The 20,697-nt window shown below is 42.5% G+C and overlaps 1 protein-coding gene and 1 long non-coding RNA gene across 2 annotated transcripts; one reads left to right on the forward strand and one right to left on the reverse strand.

The window, feature by feature from the left end:
* Positions 1–387: 387 nt before the first annotated feature.
* On the reverse strand, positions 388–5,765 carry LOC117866298 (uncharacterized). The gene is made up of 3 exons (XR_004642828.2): positions 5,441–5,765; positions 637–4,952; positions 388–515 (listed from the first exon to the last, which is right to left on the reverse strand). It is a non-coding gene; the product is annotated as an uncharacterized lncRNA (long non-coding RNA).
* An 8,972-nt stretch (positions 5,766–14,737) lies between these two features.
* LOC117833605 (ervatamin-B) lies at positions 14,738–16,356 on the forward strand. Its single transcript, XM_034713169.1, has 3 exons — positions 14,738–15,283; positions 15,357–15,465; positions 15,617–16,356. The coding sequence occupies exons 1-3, from the start codon at positions 14,740–14,742 to the stop codon at positions 16,116–16,118; spliced, it is 1,155 nt and encodes a 384-aa protein (XP_034569060.1). The 5' UTR covers positions 14,738–14,739; the 3' UTR covers positions 16,119–16,356.
* Positions 16,357–20,697: the final 4,341 nt, after the last annotated feature.

A 20,697-nucleotide genomic window follows, 5' to 3' on the forward strand; every position in this document is an offset into this window, starting at 1 on the left:
CGTGACTTCCTGCGACGACGAGCCGTGGAAAGACCCTGGAGAGACCACCAATCATTTCATATCTTGGGCGCAATGGAGAGAGTAGTGGTGCATGATGCGACGTTCCTTCGAGAATTAGAGTGTGCGTAGGTATGAATCCTTGGAGAGACCACCAATCATTTCGTGACTTTGACTGGCAGCAAATCGATCCTTGCTACCTCCAGTAAAGTGTGCGTAGGTATGAATCCGATCACTAACCATATGAGAACGTTTTCCAATGCAACATTTATCAAATCAGATAGTTGGCTGAATCCACCACTTGGATGTTCCTGATGTAGCTGGCCTTGCCAAACCATTCACTAGGGAAGTGTCCACTGCCCATTTGTGTGGAAGCTTGACCAGCGTTAGACGAGAACACCTCGCCACCCCACTCAACATAGGGGGCACTGTTTTGCAAGTGGGTGAAGATGGATGATGGCCAATAGCCCACAATTGTGTTTCCAAATAGCAACCACCAGTTGCCCCCGTTATACTCCCTGCAAGCAAAAAGTTTACATTTAGCAAGGAAAAGGGGCAGCATTAAAATATCAAATTCATTTGGTGAGAATTCATGAACTTGATTTTTTGCTCAGCATGTGAACATTATCTGTGTTTTACCTTAAAAACTAAAATACTGAATTCATATTGTGAGCCACCATAGACGGACTGAGGGGGAGATGGTACCACCGATAGAAATCTGATTGCTTGTCTGGATGAATCCTGAGCACCATAGGTTGTAACATCCTGTTGTTTGATATGCATCACGCTACGATAGTATTCCATAGTAATAGAAATTAGTACCTTTATGTCTCAACTTAATAAGAAACCAAAATATTACTTATGAAGATAAAGGAATGTGATGTTTATTTTACAGTCCAGTAGATGAAGAATCTAGGATTGTTATCCCTATATATAGTTGGGTAAACCTGAAATATTGAAGAAAGCACAAATCCATCAGCCGCAATAAATTTTATGCACAACTTAGTGCACAATTACAGAATTCTTAGGGTTGTGTGATGTTATCTATCCACAAGGTTGTTCACGTATTATTATTTTTTGATAGGAAGAAGAGAGTAGAGTGATTTTGTGGCCTTCGTTTGCTGAAGCAACCAGTAATCTTATTGGTGTCTCGTTTCTAACTTTCTACCTAGATCAAGTTTGACATCCTTGCCAAAAAGTGCGGCAATTTGTAAAATGCCCATGGAATCCCTCTTCTGAATCCTTTCCCCAGTCCCCATATTAAATATTACTATAAGTAGATAACTTGTATATTTGCGAACCGAGCTCAGCTGGTAAGATTCCTTGTGGTGGAACCTACCCACCAGGATTCACTACTGGAGAACTCACCTTCCATCCACCCCTTTTGTCCCAGTTTAAAGTTGGCCTGTGACTAAAAGTGGCGCGCCACGGTAGGCCAGATTGGGGGGCAGCTTTAGTCTCGGTTGTAACGGTCGGATTTTTTCCACCGACGGCACCCCCCTTTTGTCCCGGTTGGAGTTACCAACCGGGATAAAAGGTTTACTCCTGGTTGGTAATTCCAACCAGGACAAAGGGGAAGGCTTTTGTCCCGGTTGGTGTTTCCAACCGGGAGTAAACTCCCAACCGGGACACCAACCGGGAGTAAACTCCCAACCGGGACAAAAGGGGTTTGTTTTTGTCCCGATTGGAATTTCCAATCAGGACAAAATCTCCTCCTTTATAAAAATGCAAGATAGAGACCTCTTCTTCCTTCTCCAGCCCGAGCCTCTCCACTCCACTAAAGAGCTTCATCCTCCTCTCCATGGCGATGAAGCAAGCCTAGGGGAGGTGCTGTCCGAATGTTTTTTCTCATTTCCGTGGGGATTTCAGTCATCCAAAGTGTGTGAAGGTTAGCTACTTCATCATCCTTTCATTTATTGTTGTTATGATTTGTTTTATGCTTTAGAGAGGGAGAAAAATGAGTTTTTTAGAATGAGGGAGATTGGAGATGATTTTTATTTATACATGTTTTTGAGCTAGAATGTGATGGATAGTTTGCTTGTTATATATGATTCGTATTAGTTAAAATAACTTGATGTGTGGGAGGATGTGAGGAAGAATGGAGAGAATTTTGAGCTAGAATGTGAGGGAGAATGGAGAGTAAATGTGAGGGAGAATGGAGATAATTTCAATATTATGTATGAGAAAAAAATTAGAGTAAATGTGTTTTTAATATTTAGTCATTGCAATAAAATTCAGGTAAATAAATTGCAGGGGTAAGAAAATAGAATTTGGTCATTGCTACATTTTTTCATGTCACTATAATTTAACAATTAATAATTGTATTTCTTTGACCAATAATTTATTTATCTCATGTTTAATACAAGAACTAAATATTATAAACAATAATTTATTTATCTCATGTTTAATACAAGAACTAAATATTATAAACAATAATCCTATACGAAACCCTATGTTCATTTTCCACGTAATACAATGCAAATAGACTAGCAATGGATGTACCACCTCCGTTCCTCCAATCCCAGTTAACAGAACGTGCTTACGCTATTCTCTACACATAACTCAATCTTCTCCGAAGTCTATGGAGGACTACCTCCGCTCCTCCAGTACCACATAATACGTATGAAGTTTGCACATTGTACATTCTATAGCACAAATATTTCATATCTTGTTTTTTCCCCACTAAAGTGCTTAAGACGACTCAGGAATAATCTACGTGGCTACTACGTCTGTGAGCACAAGTACAGTTTTGTGGGACCCAAGGGCCGAACAACGCCGCATGAGATGAAAGTACGGAAAATAAAACTATTAATAGTTAATTGTGTTCTAGCTCTTTATATTTAATTGTTCGTGTAACATTCACATATTTCCAAATTACAGATGCAAGATATTCAAGAAAGACTTTTGGAGAAGGAAAGAATAGGGGTAATATGTGAAGGTCTCGTGAGATTCCTTGTGGATGAGGTGTTAAATCCACAAGGAGAATTTTATTACAATGGACGAAAATTAGACGCACCGAGCAACACCTCGACGGGAAGATCCTAGGAATGACCGGGAATTTTTTTTGTATATATATATATACTAATTTTATAAATACTATAGTTTGATTTGTATAATATGCAAAGATTTGTATAGTATGCTAAGAATTGTATAGTATACTAAGGATTGTATATATAGTAGTGGTATAAATACTAGTTGGATTTCATTATAAAAAAATCTTAAGTACTAAAGGGTAACTCAAGGGGTGCATGAAGTTACATGCGCCATGCAGGCGCGCGATGCAGGTGCCTGTAATTTCAGCATGCCCTTTAATCCCGATTGGTAAAACCAAGGTAACTAAAGGGGCTTGTCTCGCGCCTAGTGTGGCAGCCCCTTTACCAATTGGGACTAAAGGGAGTCTTTAGTCCCGGTTGAACAACCCGAGACTAAAGACCCCCTCGTCTCGAAAACTATATCCCAGATGGTTTTTAGAGAGATATTTGGTCCCTACCAACCGGGACTAAAGCCCAGGTTTCCAGTAGTGATTCGAGTCCTCGACTTGGCACTGGTGCTCGTATTTTTCTAGATTTATTCCAGGATTTAACCGGCTATATTCTTTCAGTGGTAGGCGACGTGCCGGTTGACAACAAGGTGCCAGTGGTGACTTCATGAATTTTGAGGATTTGCTAGCTCAATCTTTCGGAGGTGCCCATAGGGATAGAGTTGCGTGCGTGTGTTCGTAGGGATAAGTGTGTGCATGCGTGTATGTAAGAGGTGCCCATAGGGATAGAGTTGCGTGCGTGTGTTCGTAGGGATAAGTGTGTGCATGCGTGTATGTAAGCATCTGCGTCTGTACCGTGTGATTTGAAAAAAATGATAACTTGGATATTTATAAAGACAAGATCTGTCCTTTTTCTTTTCGAATAATATTACCATGTACCTTTCTACAAGCCCTTAGTTTCTTATGCTGCTAGCATGACTCATGAAGAAAAAAAATTGAATGCAGATCCTAGTATAGCAACTACTGATGATCTAGCCCTTTCAGCACCATGTGCATCATGTATGCAGCAAGGCAGTGTTTAATAGATCTTAGAGAAAATTCCTTGTATGCCATTGAAAATTTAACTCATCCCTTCTATACCATCCAAATTTAGATCATCCCTTCAGTACCATCGGAAATTTAACTTCATTCCTTCTATGCCATTGCTGTTACAACATAGTCAGATGTTAAGTGAAGGTGGAAAAGACAATGTTAACCTAGAAGAGATCCATTCTATGGTCTTTTCATCCTTCATTGTAGAACAATTCTGTAAATAAATATTTTTAACTAAGTGAATCTGAATATTTTTAACAATTATGTAACTGAATATTTTTAACAATTTTGTAAAACTTCGTGGCAGAACCTCCTAATTTGGTGTACCAAGCCTTTGGCGGAGCTTCTGGAACTCAGTGCACCAAACCCATGGTGATAGCCTCCGCAATTTAGTGTACCAAGCCCATGGCTATCGGTCAACATGCCCCAAGAATAGTCGGCAAAGTGTAGCTCTGGAGGATAAATACTGTCAAGAGGCGTACACAAATAAGTACTCGGCGCATTTCCTTGCATGTGGAAAACAAGCCGGAAAAATTATATAAAATAATTAAAAAAGTGACTTAGCTTGATTCGTGAACAATTGTTGATGAAGCCGTGTCGATTGTTGATGAAGCCAACTAGTTGGAGTCGATTTCGACTAGTTGTTGATCACGTGGAACCCGCCCTCGACTTCTAGTCAAGACGAATAGTCGAAGTACACCGTCCTCGACTAGTTTTCTAGTCGAGACGAGTAGTCCAAGTAGTCGTCGGCGACTTGATGCGGCTGGACGTTGGGGTAGCAGTGCTCGCGTACATCTTTTATGTACGTTAGGCTATGAATTTGAGGTCTTGTGGTAGCCTTCCATGTGCGTGTACTAGTGTCGGTGTTTTATCCCGACAATGTCTAAATAATTAACCAACGGTTTAGACAATAATTGTCATAAGGAAAAGAAATTTGCATATTGCGTCAGCAACGAAGTATTGTTTGGTAGTGTTCTGGCTCATTCTAAAATGGCTTTGGCTTCAATGATGAAGTGGCTCTTTTGGTGGAACCAAAGTCAATTTTTTTAAAAATGTTTAACAAAATGTCTTGTTATAAGTGGAAAAGTATCCGGTGAAGCCACTGTCAAGTGTAAGAGGTTGTGACCATGTTGTTAATTCGGGGGTGGCCACCGGGTTGTTTCGTTTCTATTTTCGTCCATGAAATTTTGGTCAACACATGCATGTACATGTACTAGACATTACCCGTGCCTGTTAATTAATTTCCGTCCTTGTCATTCGGGTAACCGTAACCGAGTGTTTTTCTGTAGCAGTGAATTCTTCATATTTACTATGTAATACGCTCTTCGATCTCACTGCGAATTTAGTTAGGATGCCAATTAATTAATATACCTGAATGCCTTGTTGACCCGCCTGAGGAAGCTTCGCACCGACGATCCTCCTCCGGCGGTCGTCCCCGTCCCCGACGCCGCCGCCATTGCTGTTGGCCCCTCAAAGAAGAAGACGAACGCGAGAGCCACGACGAGCACTCTCGCTTTGTAGTCGCTGCCATTGATCGAGCTGCTAGCGTGTATTGCCTTACTAAATCTGGCTGTGCTGTGCTGTCGTGTACGTTCTGCACGCAGGTGGGCTTTTAAAGGGGTTCAGAGCGACTGACTGAGTGGAGACGTCTCGGTCGATGTGGCTGCTAATGACGTGCTTGTTGGAAAGGTAGGAGCACCACCGCGTTCGTGCAGGTGGTGGTGGATTCTTCGGAGACGTCGCAGAGGCCAGTTGCGTGCATTACATATACTTGTTGGGTTAGTTCCGGCTCAACTATATGTCTTTGTGTCAATCTTTTTATATAATTTTAGGTAATGAATTCAAAAAATATTATTTATGTTTTCAATCAAAATATTTTTTTGAAATATATATATAGTGAATCAAAGTTTCTCCAAAATGCGTCGTATGTACGTGTGCAGTATTTACGCTGGAAGTGGCGGCCGACGGCGACTACCCTGTGCAAGATGGGGTCGCCGCGCCCATGTACGATGCAGCAGCGTGCATGCACCATCTCATATGTCATCGTCAGTGGTTGACATTGACTAAGGGAGCATAAATCGCCGTGCAACGACCGCCACAAGATGAATTGGATCACTCTTTCTTATTATTTTTTCTTTGTTGATGAGATGAATTCGATACGATTGCTGTACGTTCTTCCACCCTTCCGAGTGCAACAAGGAGATGCATTCGATCGCAAACCATACATGCGTGCACTGGGCCCTTGGCGAGCAGTGGAGATCACCACCAAATTCATTTTAATGCAAAGTGGGCCTGGGCCTGGCAGGACTTAGGGTGTGTATGGTTGGGGTTTCCAACTTGCTTTTGCTTTTGCAAAAGCCAAAAACCAACCAAAGAGCCTAAAAGTTATAGGTTTTTTAGCAAAAAAAAGATGTTTTGCTCTAGTACAAAATCAAAATTACCCACCAACCACTGATTACGAAGGTATCGTTCATTCTTTTCTTTCTTCGTTTTCTGTCGCGTGTGGGAGCCCGAGCGGAAGCTCCGTCGCGACCGCCACCAGGCGCGACCGCCGCCCCGGGTGCAACCGCCACCGCCAGGCGCGGGCTCTGCCGCCGGGCATGGAGCTCATGACTCGCAAATCTCGCCGCCCTCCGCGACTGCTCGCGCACAGGAACTCAGCCGTGCCGCCGTTGGCCACACCGCGCGGCCCCGCTAGATCCTTCCTCTCGTGTGCTGCACCTGCCGGTCACTTGCATCCAGGAGAAGACAACCAGAACCATGGACTCGTTGCAAGTTGATTTGGTGGACGGGAAGCAGAAATAAAGAACAGGGAGAGGGAAATGCGAATGGATTGGTGGGATGTTTGTAGGCGCGGGCTCCGCCACCATGGGCACCTCTCCGTCGCTAGGCGCGACCGCCGGGGTACCTGCTCGTCAGTAAGAGAGGGAGAGAGTTGAGTGGGGTGGAATGTGGATGACACGTAGGGTCCACCCGACAGTTTATTCAAAAACCACAGCTGCTCTAACCAAACGGCCTTCTGCTTTTCTCACAGCTGCTTTTCTACAACCCATAGCTCACAGCAGCTTTTCCAAAAGTCACAGCCCAACCAAACACACCCTTTGCGGTCTGTGAAAGTCAGAGGTGCAATTGGATGGGTGGAACGCTGTGACCTTCTCCTGGCCGGCGATGCGTGTTAATATAAGTGAGGAAACTCCCCTCACTTGGATGACAAGAAATCATGAATGCGGTTAGTTGTGATTCGGCTGGAGATAGAGATACAAATTACAACAGCCTTATCTACAAGATTCTACTCAACAAACCTATCCAGCCAAACCCAACATACTGCACACATGTTTGTTACAATTCATTGTTACAGATATATCTAACAACCCCCTCAATCATAAGCGAGTGAGGTTAAGATTGTGCTTGAAGTTCTCCAGCTACCGCACAGCCAAGGCTTTAGTAAACCGATCAGCAACATGATCTCTGGATGGAACAAAATCTATTTCTAATAAATTTCTAGAAATACGTTCCCTCACAAATTAATAGTCTACCTCGATGTGTTTAGTCCTTGCATGAAACACCGGATTTGGATACATGTATTTGGTTCCCATGTTATCACACCACAACTTTGCTGTAGCCGGACTTTGTAAACCAATTTCTTTCAACAAGGTCTGAACTCACGTGATCTCTGCAGTAGCATTAGCTATTGCTTTATATTCAGGTTCTATGCTAGATCTTGACACACATGCTTTCTTTCAAGCACACCAAGAAATCAAATTCTAACCCAAGAAAATTGCAAAACTACCAGTAGACCTTCTATCATCTAGTGATCCTGCCCAATCAGCATCTATAAAACCACTAACCAGCATTGAGTCTGACCTCCTGACCTTTAGGCCAATGTTAGTATTATATTTCAAATACCTCAATATTCCCTTCACAGCCAACCAATGTTCAACAGTAGGAGAGTGTAGAAACTAACATACCTTGTTAACTGAGAAGGCTATATCAGGTCTAGTAAGTGTTAGATACTGAAGTGCACCAACAATACAGGTCTGGTAAGTGTTAGATACTGAAGTGCACCAACAATACTTTTATATTGTGTAGCATCATTTGCACCCAAAGGAGTTCCTTCATAGACAGATAACTTCTCACTTGTTGACAAGGGAGTACTTACTGGTTTGCAATCTGACATGTTTACCTTCTTTAATAAATCTGAAGCATACTTATCTTGTGTCAGAATAATACCATCTCTTACTTTATTTACCTCTATGCCCAAGAAATAATGCAGCTCTCCTAGATCCTTCAAAGAAAAATCCTCCTTGAGTTTATTCAATAACCCAGTTGTTGCTTCCTGAGTAGAGCTTGCCACAATGATATCATCAACATATATCAACACAAAAACAATTATATTCCCTTTACTGAAATAGAATAGAGATGTATCTTAGAATAGAGATGTATCTGCCTTAGAAGATTTAAAACCAAGACCAATCAACTTGGAACTGAGGCATGCATACCATGCACGTGATGCCTGTTTCAATCCATAAAGAGCCTTGTCTAATTTACACACAAAATTTGGCCTTGCCTTGTCTTCATATCCTGGAGTTTACCTCATATAAACTTCTTCTTCAAGAATACCATGTAAGAAAGCATTTTGAACGTCTAGTTGCCTTAGACTCCATCCTCTTGAGACAGCTACTGAAAGAATTAATCTGATGGTAGCAATCTTCACAACAGGCCTAAAGGTGTCTTCATAATCTATCCCATATCTTTGTTTGAACCCCTTAGCTACTAAATGGGCTTTATATCTATCCAAGCTCCCATCAGATTTTAACTTGTTTTGTAAACGCACTTGCAATCAATAATGTTAGTGCCTTTCCGGGGAGGAACTAAATGCCAAGTCTTGTTTCTAATCAAAGCATCATATTCAACATCCATTGCATCCTTCCAAGCTTTACTACTCAAGGCTTCTTCTAAACATTGAGGTTCACCACTAGAAGTAAAAAGACTGCTATATCGAACAGTACCATCTGTATATACCTTGGGTTTTCTTATCCCATCTTGTAGACGGGTGTGGTGTGATGAAGTTTGAGTGGCTGCAGGTGTTGAAGGAGCTATCGCAGATGATCCTAGCGGAGCAGAAGATCCTAGAAGCTCCAATCCCGGAGGAGATCCTGTCACTGGTGTAGGTGAATGAGGTAGGGATGCAGTTCCCCCGGCGCTCCGACGCGGGACGCATGGTTCCGCGCGACTGGCTCGTCATCGGATCGCCGCTAGGCGCTGTCGGGTCCGCACGTATAGTGGGGCACGTGGCGTAGCCTGCTTGGGGCGGATCAGCACTGGCGGGAGGGGCTGCCACAGACCCTGCAGGTGCTGATTCCGATGGCGATTCGGTTGGATCAGCCACCAAATCTTCTTGGATTCCGTCCCTGGATCCCCTGTGGCTGGTTCAACCTACACAGGCTGGGTTTCTTCACAAAAATCACCACCATTAGTCATATTAGGCATATGATCACCTACATATTCATCTCGGGAACTTGGATTCTATAGATAGGAAGGGAGGAGCATTATCTCTGATCTGAGACATGGTCCGGCATTGGTGTGCATGCTAGAGAAAGGAAAAACATTCTCATCAAATATAACATCATGGGAAACATAGATGCATCCTGTGGATGTGTCAAGGCACTTAAACCCTTTATGGATGTTGCTATAGCCAAGAAAGGCGCATTGCTTAGAGCGAAACTCAAGTTTGCGCTTATTATATGGGCGAAGATGAAACATGCACAACTGAAGGCTCTCAAGGAGGAATAATCTAGCTTGGTGTGGAACAAGCTTTCTAGAGGTGTTTCAAAATTGATTACTCGGCTAGGAGTTCGATTAATGAAGAACGTAGCTGTGAGAAAAACCTCGTCCTAAAATTTTAGAGGCATGCTTGCATGAGCCAACAAGGACAAGCCAACTGCTACAATATGCCTATGCTTACGCTCAGCTGAGCCATTTTGTTGATGCGCATGGGGACATGATACATGATGAGAGATGCCAAGTTTGGTGAAAAAGGAGTTAAGCTTTTCATATTCACCATCCCAATCTAATTGGACCGCAAGGATTCTTCGATCAAAAATTCGCTCAACAAGAGATTGAAATTCATGAAACTTTTGAAACACCTCAGACTTGAATTTTAACAAATAAATCCAAGTAATTTTTCTAAAATCATCCACAAAACTAACATAATATTTAAATCTCCCAACTGAATTAGGTGCTAGACCCCAAACATCAGAGAACACAAGCTCCAAAGGATGACTAGAGACACTATTAGATTTGGTATACGGCAATTGATGACTCTTTGCTTGTTGACAAGCATCACACACCGAGTTTTTATTAGACTCAAAACAATAATTAAGATTATGACTCTTAAACACCCTTTCAACAATAATGGGCATTGCAAGATGACCTAAACGAGTATGTCATCTATCAAGAGATGGTTTATTGACTCCAAGAACTTGCTTTGTAGTTGCCGTGGGGGGAAGAGGATAAAGCCTTCTTTGACATGGTCCTCTAAGCAGAATGCTCCTCGTGTCCCGATCTGTTATGCAAAAGAAATTAGGGTGAAACTCCAAAAAGACATTATTACCAGATGCTAGACGGTGAATAGAAATGAGATTCTTTTGAGTAGATGGGACATGGAGAATATTGGGAAAAGTGAGAGGACGACTAGGGGTATGAATAGTAGATTGACCAATATGACTAATATGCATACCCACACCACTGGTAGTGTGGATCTGTTTAGCACCATTGTACTTATCATGCACAGCCAACTTCTCTAGCTCTCCAGTAATGTGATCAGTAACACCGTTGTCAGTGTACCAGTTGGTGTTGACATTGTAGGAGTTTGTTGCTGCAGCTGTGACATGACGCTCTTCAGGCACGAAGTCCTCTTCGAACCTATGCTAGCACCAGTCCGCAGTATGCCCATACTTGAGGTAGACCTGGCACTGAGGGCGTGAGGAAGAGTTGTTGTTGCCACCACGATGTGGAGGGTTGTTGTTGTAGCCGTGCCCCATGCCATTGCCCTGACGCGCGGTGTTGTTGTTGTTGTTGTAGCCGTTGGCGCGGTGGTTGCCTCGGCCACCTACACCACCACAGTTAGTTGTGATTTGGCTAGAGATAGAGATACAAATTACAACAGCCTTATCTACAAGATTCTACTCAACAAACCTATCCAGCCAAACCAAACATACCGCATACATGTTTATTACAATTCATTGTTACAAATATATCTAACACGGTCAATGCAATCTCGTTGGCCCAGCCCAACGATAAAACATCACCCCAGCTCTGCGACTGCGAGCCGTCACAGAAGCGCCCTTCCGCTCTCTGCAAATGGGTCATTTTTGTACATACTGCCATGCCGTCTAACTATAGGGTCTTACTAGTAGGTATCCCATTCATTTTTTACAAAAAAGCCATGTGATCCCCTCAAAGACTAGCATATTTAAGATCTACACTTAATGACCAGCATCTAAACTAAAGGTCTTACATATTTGTTGTCCATGTGAACTTAAAAAAAGGTTTCGATCCACTTGAAGATCGGCATCTTGAGGTCTATGCTTATCTACTGGCATCTAACCAATGGGTGTTACTTATTTTGTTTCAATATGATAACAAGTATGCAAACAAATATCTGTGAGATATAACGTGCTTCAATGCGGTGGAAAGTATAATGATAACATAATTATGTTATTTGAGAAACTATACAGATAATTTTTTATGTTTGTTCCAAACAATGCAAAGTATATCACTTATATCGATCCAGTGAGCTAGTGATAAAATTGTACTAGTGCACCTTGCTGTCCCTTGAAGAAAAGGATTTTTTCGGGATAGATTAGCATAGAGACTAAACAACTTCGTTGTCCCTAATTAATATTATGGTCAGTTTGCATGAGAGGGGTTAGGAAACTGCATGCTACGTTCCTGCTCCAAATATTAGATATGCACAATTTATTACAAATTCTAGCGTAATTAGTGGCCAATTAATTGAAGCAATAAAAACGACAAAGGATGCAATGCTGAATGTGTGTCCAGACAAACCAGTACAAGAATAAAGAATTGCCTCCTGATCGATAATTACCGTCTCTAATTATCAAAGCCTATGTAATAGGACCGATCCAAACATGGGCCTACAATAATTTCTGTAATATATATCTATCAATAATTATAACAAAACCATGAAACCAACCAACTTTTGATCCCATAAAAAATCATCGTCCTGAGATCTATTCTTAACTACTGGCATCTAACCAAATAATCTTACTATTAACTATTCCCGTTCATTTCTTTGAATAAGAACCCACGTGATCCATTTAAAGATCAGCATCTTGTAGATGTACACCTAATTAAAGGCATCTAATCAAAGGTCTTACATATTTGTTATCCAATGTCATCAACCTACAAAAAGTTATGATCCACTTGAAGATCAGCATCTTAAGATTTAAACTTAATTGTTGGCGTCTAACTAATGGGTATACTTATTTTTCGATAGGATAATAAATATGCAAACCAATATCCATGAGATATAATGAGCATCGATGTGGTACAAAGTACAATAATTGCATAATTACGTTATTTGGAAAACTATAGAAAATATTTTCTTTATATTTTTTTCCAAAGATATGCAAAATACTAGACTTATTTGGAACAATGGGTTTTGTCCTGAAATTATAATTGAGTGCTTGAAGGATTTGGAATGGACAATTAACTTGTCAAGAAAATTAACTTGAAACCCTATGTAGTAAAGAATTGCACAGTTTGGCGATTAGTTATTAGAAATAATCTAACTTAACCCCCAAAATTCTGACCTATATTACCTACCTTTATCATTATAAAAACATATCTGAAAATAGTCCTATGTATGCTTCTAAATTATCCGCATCTACCGCAGTTAATATAAGAAACTCGCAATAGAGATAACATATACATGGATGCAGGAAGCGTTGCCGTTAACAAAGCATATAGAGTAACTATAGTATGGCAGAACTAGATAGAAACAAGAAACTTATCTGCGCGAACAAGCAAGTTGTTGGAATATGAACAAATGTGACATGTGCAGTGAGGATCTGGAAGAGGCACCATCACTTGTGTCAACGAAGCGAGCTAGGGACAAAATTATACTACTCCAACTTGCTGTCCCATAGCTGATCTGTGGGCCCACTGTGGTAGCTAGTAAAAAGGAGCATCAGTTGCGTATAGAGGGGGAAACGTCCACAACTAAAGTGCCAGTGTGCCGCTGGCCCGTCTACCACGCCTTGCCCGGACTTTTGGAATTGTTGATATGCTGGCACAACTAAGACAAGCAAAGAGACTAGCTGGTTGTCAAATTTGATGATAAACTCTATATATACTCATGTTTCTCAATACTAATAGTTACCACATCGCCCTCTACCTTCGTCTCCAGCCACAGTTACCCCATCGCCAACCACTCTCTCGATAATAAATCAATGCAAGGTTGTAACACCCTACCTCCAAAATCTACTTAGTTCCCAACTCCTCACGTGGAATGAACCCATATATGCATAACACCTACCTTACACTTGCCAGCACCCACCCACCTATCTTCGTGCGAGCTCATCTCTTTCCAGCACCCACCTATGCCCATCCCCTTCTTGCGTCTCTTGCGGCTGCTGCCACAGGATCCACCGTCATAGACAACTCTCTCGGTAACCCATCAATACTTGGGCTCATGAATCTACCCCAGCCAATTGATCTCCCCTGCCTAAAAAACCACGGTGCCACCACCACCTTACGTAACTGTCCATGCTCTGCCAACCTCAAACATGTTGTCCTGCCGCACCACTCACCTTCCCTATAACACCAACAATTAATGATCCCCAAACTCCAAACACTCAAACCCGCACCCTAATCTCGCTGGAGGCTGTATGGAATGAGCTCGCACAGCCTTTGATTGGAAAATGGAGGATGAAGCAAAATTCAGAAGTGACGGGGCAAGGAAATGCTTGCTGAAATTAGGTGTAGATTTCTGTGTTTCCAGAGTTGCCAGGCGCAGAGAAGCACAAAGGTGGTGTAGTGTAGGATGGGAAGATTTGCCGGACGGGGAACAGTCCATGGTTTCCTCCGCCCTTTTACAGACTTCATAGGTAGCATCGGATAGAACATTCTTCATACGCAGGTTCACCCGGCTCTGGATTCGGTCCTGCACCAGCAGCCAGGTGAAGAACTTGACACGCGGAGGCGCCTTGTTCTCCCACACGATTCATGGAAAACGCATGGTGCAGGGCCAATTGCCTGCATCGTGGCCTTGTAGACCGGCCCTGCTCTCATGGTGCCGTCATCGCTCAGCAGCACTGATGCTTTGTAGTCGTCGCCATCTCCCAGCTGGATGTTTTGTAGTAGTTCCTGCAGCTCCAACAGCTCATTCCCAGCGGCTACCGTTAGCCATGGAACAAAGAGCTGGCGCAGATTAGAGCTCAGATTAAGTGCACTTGACGCTTACACTTTTCTTCCATGCACTATTTTATATCTTTCATTTAGTGTGTAAGCTATTAGAACATGTGCTATGATTCGAGGGCCACTATCACATGTGCTAGTTAAAGGTCAGACCAACAAGATGTCAGCCAGACCATACCGGGCCTCTATATAAAGGAACCCGAACCTAGCTAAACGTCCACACCGAAATGGCTGCAACACTCTTGTCCTCCTCTATGGCTCTCGCTCTGCTTCCACTCCTGCTGCTAGCAGCCGCGTCCATTCCCTCTCTTGCTTCAGCTTCACCTGCCCTCGACCATGGTTTGGATGGCGAGGAGCTGCTGATGCTGGGGAGGTTCCATGGGTGGATGGCGGCGCACGGCCGGTCGTACGCCAACGAGGAGGAGAAGCTTCGCCGCTTCAAGATATACCGAAGCAACATGGAGTTGATCGAGGCGGCCAACCAGGATGGCCGGATGAGCTACCAGCTCGGCGAGACACCATTCACCGACCTCACCCATGATGAGTTCATGGCCCAGTACAGCAGCAATCTGTTGTCCTCAGTGCCGCCGGAGGAGGAGATGATCACGACTCGCGCTGGCGTCGTCCATGAGGGAGGTGGCCATGGCGGTGATCTCCCTCTCGCCGCCGGTGAGGAGCCACCGCGTCCTACCAACCTGACATCATTGCCGGCAAGCATTGATTGGAGGATGATGGGCGTCGTCACGGTACCAAAGAATCAAGGCGCTTGCGGTAAGTATGCCTGTGACATCCAAAGTCATGCATGCGTGAAAATCTACTGATGCAAGTGTCTACGTGCGTGAAGGGTCTTGCTGGGCGTTCGCGTCGGTGGCGACGATAGAGAGCGCACAGGCAATACGCACACGAAGAGTGCCTCCACTCCTGTCGGAGCAGCAGCTGGTAGACTGCGACGGGTACGGCTAGACTTGTCACTGGATTTGCATTATCCATAGTCCATTTGAACTATTTTATCCTTAGACTCTATTGGACTGCATCATACTGGTTAGGTCCAAACCTAACACAGACTTGGAATTAATTTTGATCCCTTTCCATCACCATCTCTAGGTACGACCAAGGCTGCCGTGGCGGCTTTTTGGGCAATGCATTCCGATGGGTGATCCAGAACGGGGGCATCACCTGGGCCCCGTGGTACCCCTACACCGGTATGTCTGGTATGTGCCAGAGATTCAAGCCTGGTGTGGTGAGGCTTCGGAGCTACCGGTGGGTTGCGCCCAACGAGGTGTCGCTCATGCAGGCCGTGGCGCAGCAGCCCGTCGCGGTGACCATCGACGCTAGCGACCCCTGTTTCCAGCATTACTACGGCGGCGTGTACGACGGAAGGTGCTTCTGGAACGGCGTCTACATCGGCGGGGCGTGCGGGACGGCGCCGAACCACGCGATAGCCATCGTCGGCTACGGAACCAAGCCGGGCGGAACCAAGTACTGGATCGGCAAGAACTCGTGGAGTGTGAGGTGGGGTGACCAAGGTTTCGTTTACCTCCTCAGGGACTCTGCACGCGTAGGAGTGTGCGGCGTTGCTCAGCAAGCGTGCTACCCTATCATCTGATCATCCCAGTCGCCAAATAAATCGCCACGCACCTCATATGTTTGCCGGCCTCCATGTGCTTGCATTCATGTTTTCACCATACCTTGCTGTTTACTCATGTATACTCCATTGTTGCAGTATGCATGCTACATGTGTATGCGCGTACTGTGTGTTTGTACTTTATACATGTATCATTGCAAGGGTTAGGATGCTACACATGCATCGTTGCCTATGAATAAACATAATACTCTTTGTATAATGGAGGTCCAACATATAACATGTCTGGAAAATAGGATCTATATATCCAGGTCTCATCCGACCGATTCCACTACTACAGAACATGCTATCTGTGCTGGCCAAAAGCGCACCGGCACGGAAAACTGTTGTGTCAATCGTAAGTATTTTTACCTGAAGGTTATACATTGAAGTAAAGTAAATGTGGAAAAATACACAAAGAGCAAGTATGGAAATTCAGTCACTGTAGAGTACAATTTCCCGTTGTGTGGCTTCCCAATCACGTGGCCTCGAGAGGCCGCCGAACAATAAGAGAAATTTCAACTTCAAGTAGTGTTGAAGGGAAGCATACAATGTTGCAACCTAGCACAACATGTCGAGAAAGGTGGTGCCCAATAATGCATATTTTTAAAAAAAGGTGGTTCTGATCAAAATCCTTTGGATTAGTCCAAGGAGATCGATATATATCTAGAGCAGTTCTTGTACTCCACAGTGCCTTAGGGATACAATTCTACATATGACCTTTTGATATCATTTAATCTCTATACAATGAATAATCAACACGTTCGATGCGATCTAATATTATATTATTGCAAAGAGATCCAGATCTCTGTACTGCTCTTGATGCACCGGCTCGTGTTTGTTCATCCACGTGCAAAGATGCCCTTGTTGTTTTTTTAAGAAAAAGGGTTCACCCAGCGTGTGAAGGGGGGATTAGATCACTCATGTGTGATGGAAGAGATTATTAAAGTTTAGTCATACGACTAGGGCCATAGTTGGGAATTTAAGTTCCGCCACCATACAAATATGCCCCTGCGTTGGCCCTAGCCTACCGGTCATCTTACCGACCGCCGGCGGCTAGAGGCATCCCACCAGCTCGTCGTGCCGCCCACTCAACTCCGATGTCCATGGTGTCGCCTCGATAAAGAATATGAACAAAGGTGCTGCTACACCTGCCAGCGACTTGGAAGGGTCTGCTATGACCCGACGACGATAAGTCGTGCGCGTGATTGGTAATATTCTAGGATTTTTTCCTACACACTGACTCGCAGATATTAATGACGCAATGTGTTATTGGGACCACTATCAACAAAATGGAATCCATGAAATATATTTTTGTCCTCCTGCATCTCACCCATATGGTAAGATTCAAATATGGATCCATACACATAGTACAACGCAGCAGATCGATAGCTAGGATGCATGCATAACCCCACACTATAAACCACATATTATGTGAGGTGCATAAGAAATAGAAAAGGTGCTTGTACATGGACACCCGTTCGATTGAAAGAACACTGAAGACGCTGCAGGTACAACACTACTGAAAGCTTCCACTTGGGCATCTTATTTCCTTCAAATTATTAACTTAACAGGTACTTTAGAGAAACTTCCTGTGCAAAATTCTCAAAGCACAATTTGATGTGTTTTGTTGCATCTTAAATAGGCCCAGGGCCACCATTAGCCTGTATACAAAAAAGTAAAATCAAGGCTAATGTTAGATCATAAGCACAAAAAGTTGTTCTGTGTCAGTAGTCTAGACAAATTTAGTTTTACTGCTAGAGTCACTACAGAGTGGAAAAGTGAGCATTAGTCCTGGTTGGATAGCGTCATATATCTCAAATATCCAAACGGGACTAATTTTTCGAGACTAAAGGTCCCCCTCTTTAGTCCTGGGTCACTCACCGGGACCAAAGACCCTCTTTAGTCCTGATTGGTACCAAACGGGACTAATTTTTCGAGACTAAAGGTCCCCCTCTTTAGTCCTGGGTCACTCACCCGGGACCAAAGACCCTCTTTAGTCCTGATTGGTACCAACCGGAACTAAAGGGACCGCCATGCAGGCGCATGCACGTGGCCCCTTTAGTGTCCCAGTTGGTATTACCAACCGTACCAACCGGGACTAAAGACCTTTTTCGCTTTACCCTGAATTCTTTTCCATATTAATGCTAATTGTTGCTTCACTTATATATATACCTATACATATACATCCTTAGCATACACTACTTACACGTATACGCTCGCATTGTATGCATGTTGTATATATATTTCATGATAGTATATGCATAATATTAATTGTAACTTCTATATATACAATTCTTAGTAGTTTATACACATCAACTAGTATTTATACAATTACTATATATATAATAATTTGTCCTCTTCATTATTAGGATCATCTCGTCATGATGTTGCTTGGTTCGGCTATTGAATGTCCATCATAATAAAATTCTCCAATGGAATTTATCACCTCATCCACCAGAAATCCTACGAGAGCTTCTTGGATTTCCAAAAGACTCTCCTTCTTTGAGAGTTCTTCTCTAATATGCATCATCTCTAATTTAGAAATATGTGAATGTTACACCAACAATTAAATATAAGGAGCCAGAAAATAATTAATTATTGATAAGTTTATTTTACGTACAGTTATATCATCCGATATCACCTTATCCCTCACAAAATAGTACATGTGCTCACAGATGTAGTATCCATATAAATAATTCCCTTGTTCCTGTCTCAAGCACTTTAGTGGAAAAAAACCAGTTATGAAATATTCATGTTATAGAATGTACAAAATGTGCAAACTTCATACATACCGAGAATGTTGTACTGAATGTAAGTTTTTCTTTGAAATCACCACGGTGATGTTTATGGAATCGTTTCCATGCACTGCAAATTAAAATAATGAATGATATAATGTTGGGTGAAAATTTAGAAATCAAACTTTTGCATAGAGATAAAGGTCTTAAATGTCTTGGTACTCATCCTTTGATTTCCTCAACGAATCAAACACAATAATGTTGTGTTGATCAATCATGATTATAAGGAGAATCCAATGGAAACTGTATACATAAATGTTCATATTAGAACTAACTAACATTAATTAGGTAAGGAAAATAAAAATAAAAAAAGATGGTACCCACACTTACAGCAGCAGTATGTATTGTTTGTAATTCTATTGCTCCAAGAACTTGTATATTCAGTCCAATGTATCCTTTGGGTGATGCCGAATTTGATCTTGTTTAACAAGCGTTGGATCCATGAAGCCAATGTTGAAGTACAATTCGCAGCGGCACCTTTGAATTTGCATGCTACATAAAATGAAACACAAAGTTAGTAGGACGACACACACACAAAATAATAATCTGAGCCAAAATTAACATCTAATAAACATACACTTACAAAAACTAGACGCTAATGAGAGAGAGATCAAGGGCATGCTTATGGTACACTTCACAAATATCCTTGAATTCCAACCACAACAGTTTCTCACCATCATCGAAAAAATCAATCGGTTTAACAACAAGAGTGAACCTGAGCCTTTTCTTAGCTGACTGCTCCATGTACCTCTAATGGAATTCATACATCTTAGTTGAGAGCTTTCGTACCAATTCAGGCCTAACTAGAGGTTTGCCTAACTCAAAGGGCTATTTAGATATAGTCTTTTCTGGAGGTGGTGCTTCGGCTCGCCCTAGAACTTCAGCATGCGAGAGGTCCATGTTTTCCATAAACTTAATGGCTTGGATTTGTTGTTTTAAAGGCAAAGGTGCAAAAGCTTGTTGATCTTGATCCCTGAGCTAGAGGATAGTACCTGAGAGATTTCTTTTATAACTTAATAAAAGAAATTGGGAAGGCTATTGGTTGACCGTTGTTTAATTGTTTTCAAGCGCTTTCAAACAACTCAAGGTACTTGGATTCCAAACTGTCTGCTTGTTCCCATGTAGCCTCATATTTGGTGTGATTTTTTCATTGCACTTTGTAAAACTTGATACTCTTAGTACAAGTATCTCTTGTCTTCTAGTTCAAAATTTTAATGGGCCTCTCTTCATAAGTTAAATCTGGTTCTAGCTCAATTTCTAGATCTTCTAAGACCTCTTTGGGAACCCTCAAACATTTCTTGAGCTGAGATACATGAAACACATCATGTATGGAGTACATGAGGCAAGTTCATCTGGCAATGAAAGTTTGCATCAATGAAAGTTTATATGCAATTGGACCTTTCCGTTCCAGAATTTCATAAGAACCAATATATCTTGGAGCTAATTTGCCTTTAACTCCAAAATGTTGCACTCCTTTCATTGGAGACACTCTAAGATACACAAAGTCTCCAACATGAAACTCTAAGGGTCATCTTCTTTTCTGCCTAGACTAAGCTATTTCAAGATGCTTACGGATTTTTAAACTTTTTCTTCAGTTTCAATAACTAAATCTGGCCCCAAATGTGCTCTTTCTCCCGTTTGTGACCAATGTAAAGGTGTTCTGAACCTTCGGCCATATAATGCTTCAAACGGTGCCATTTGTATGCTAGCTTGGTAGCTATTGTTGTAGGAGAATTTTGTCAGAGGCAAACATTCATTCCATTTCT

Source organism: Setaria viridis, chromosome 8 (genome assembly GCF_005286985.2).
Source record: "Setaria viridis chromosome 8, Setaria_viridis_v4.0, whole genome shotgun sequence".
NCBI classification, from domain to species: domain Eukaryota; kingdom Viridiplantae; phylum Streptophyta; class Magnoliopsida; order Poales; family Poaceae; genus Setaria; species Setaria viridis.

Excerpts from the sequence above, each read along its gene's own strand:
- LOC117833605 (XM_034713169.1), top strand. The coding sequence starts at position 14,740 with ATGGCTGCAACACTCTTGTCCTCCTCTATGGCTCTCGCTCTGCTTCCA. Across the intron at positions 15,284-15,356 it reads AAAGAATCAAGGCGCTTGCG|GGTCTTGCTGGGCGTTCGCG; the intron begins GTAAGTATGCCT and ends ACGTGCGTGAAG. Across the intron at positions 15,466-15,616 it reads CAGCTGGTAGACTGCGACGG|GTACGACCAAGGCTGCCGTG; the intron begins GTACGGCTAGAC and ends CACCATCTCTAG.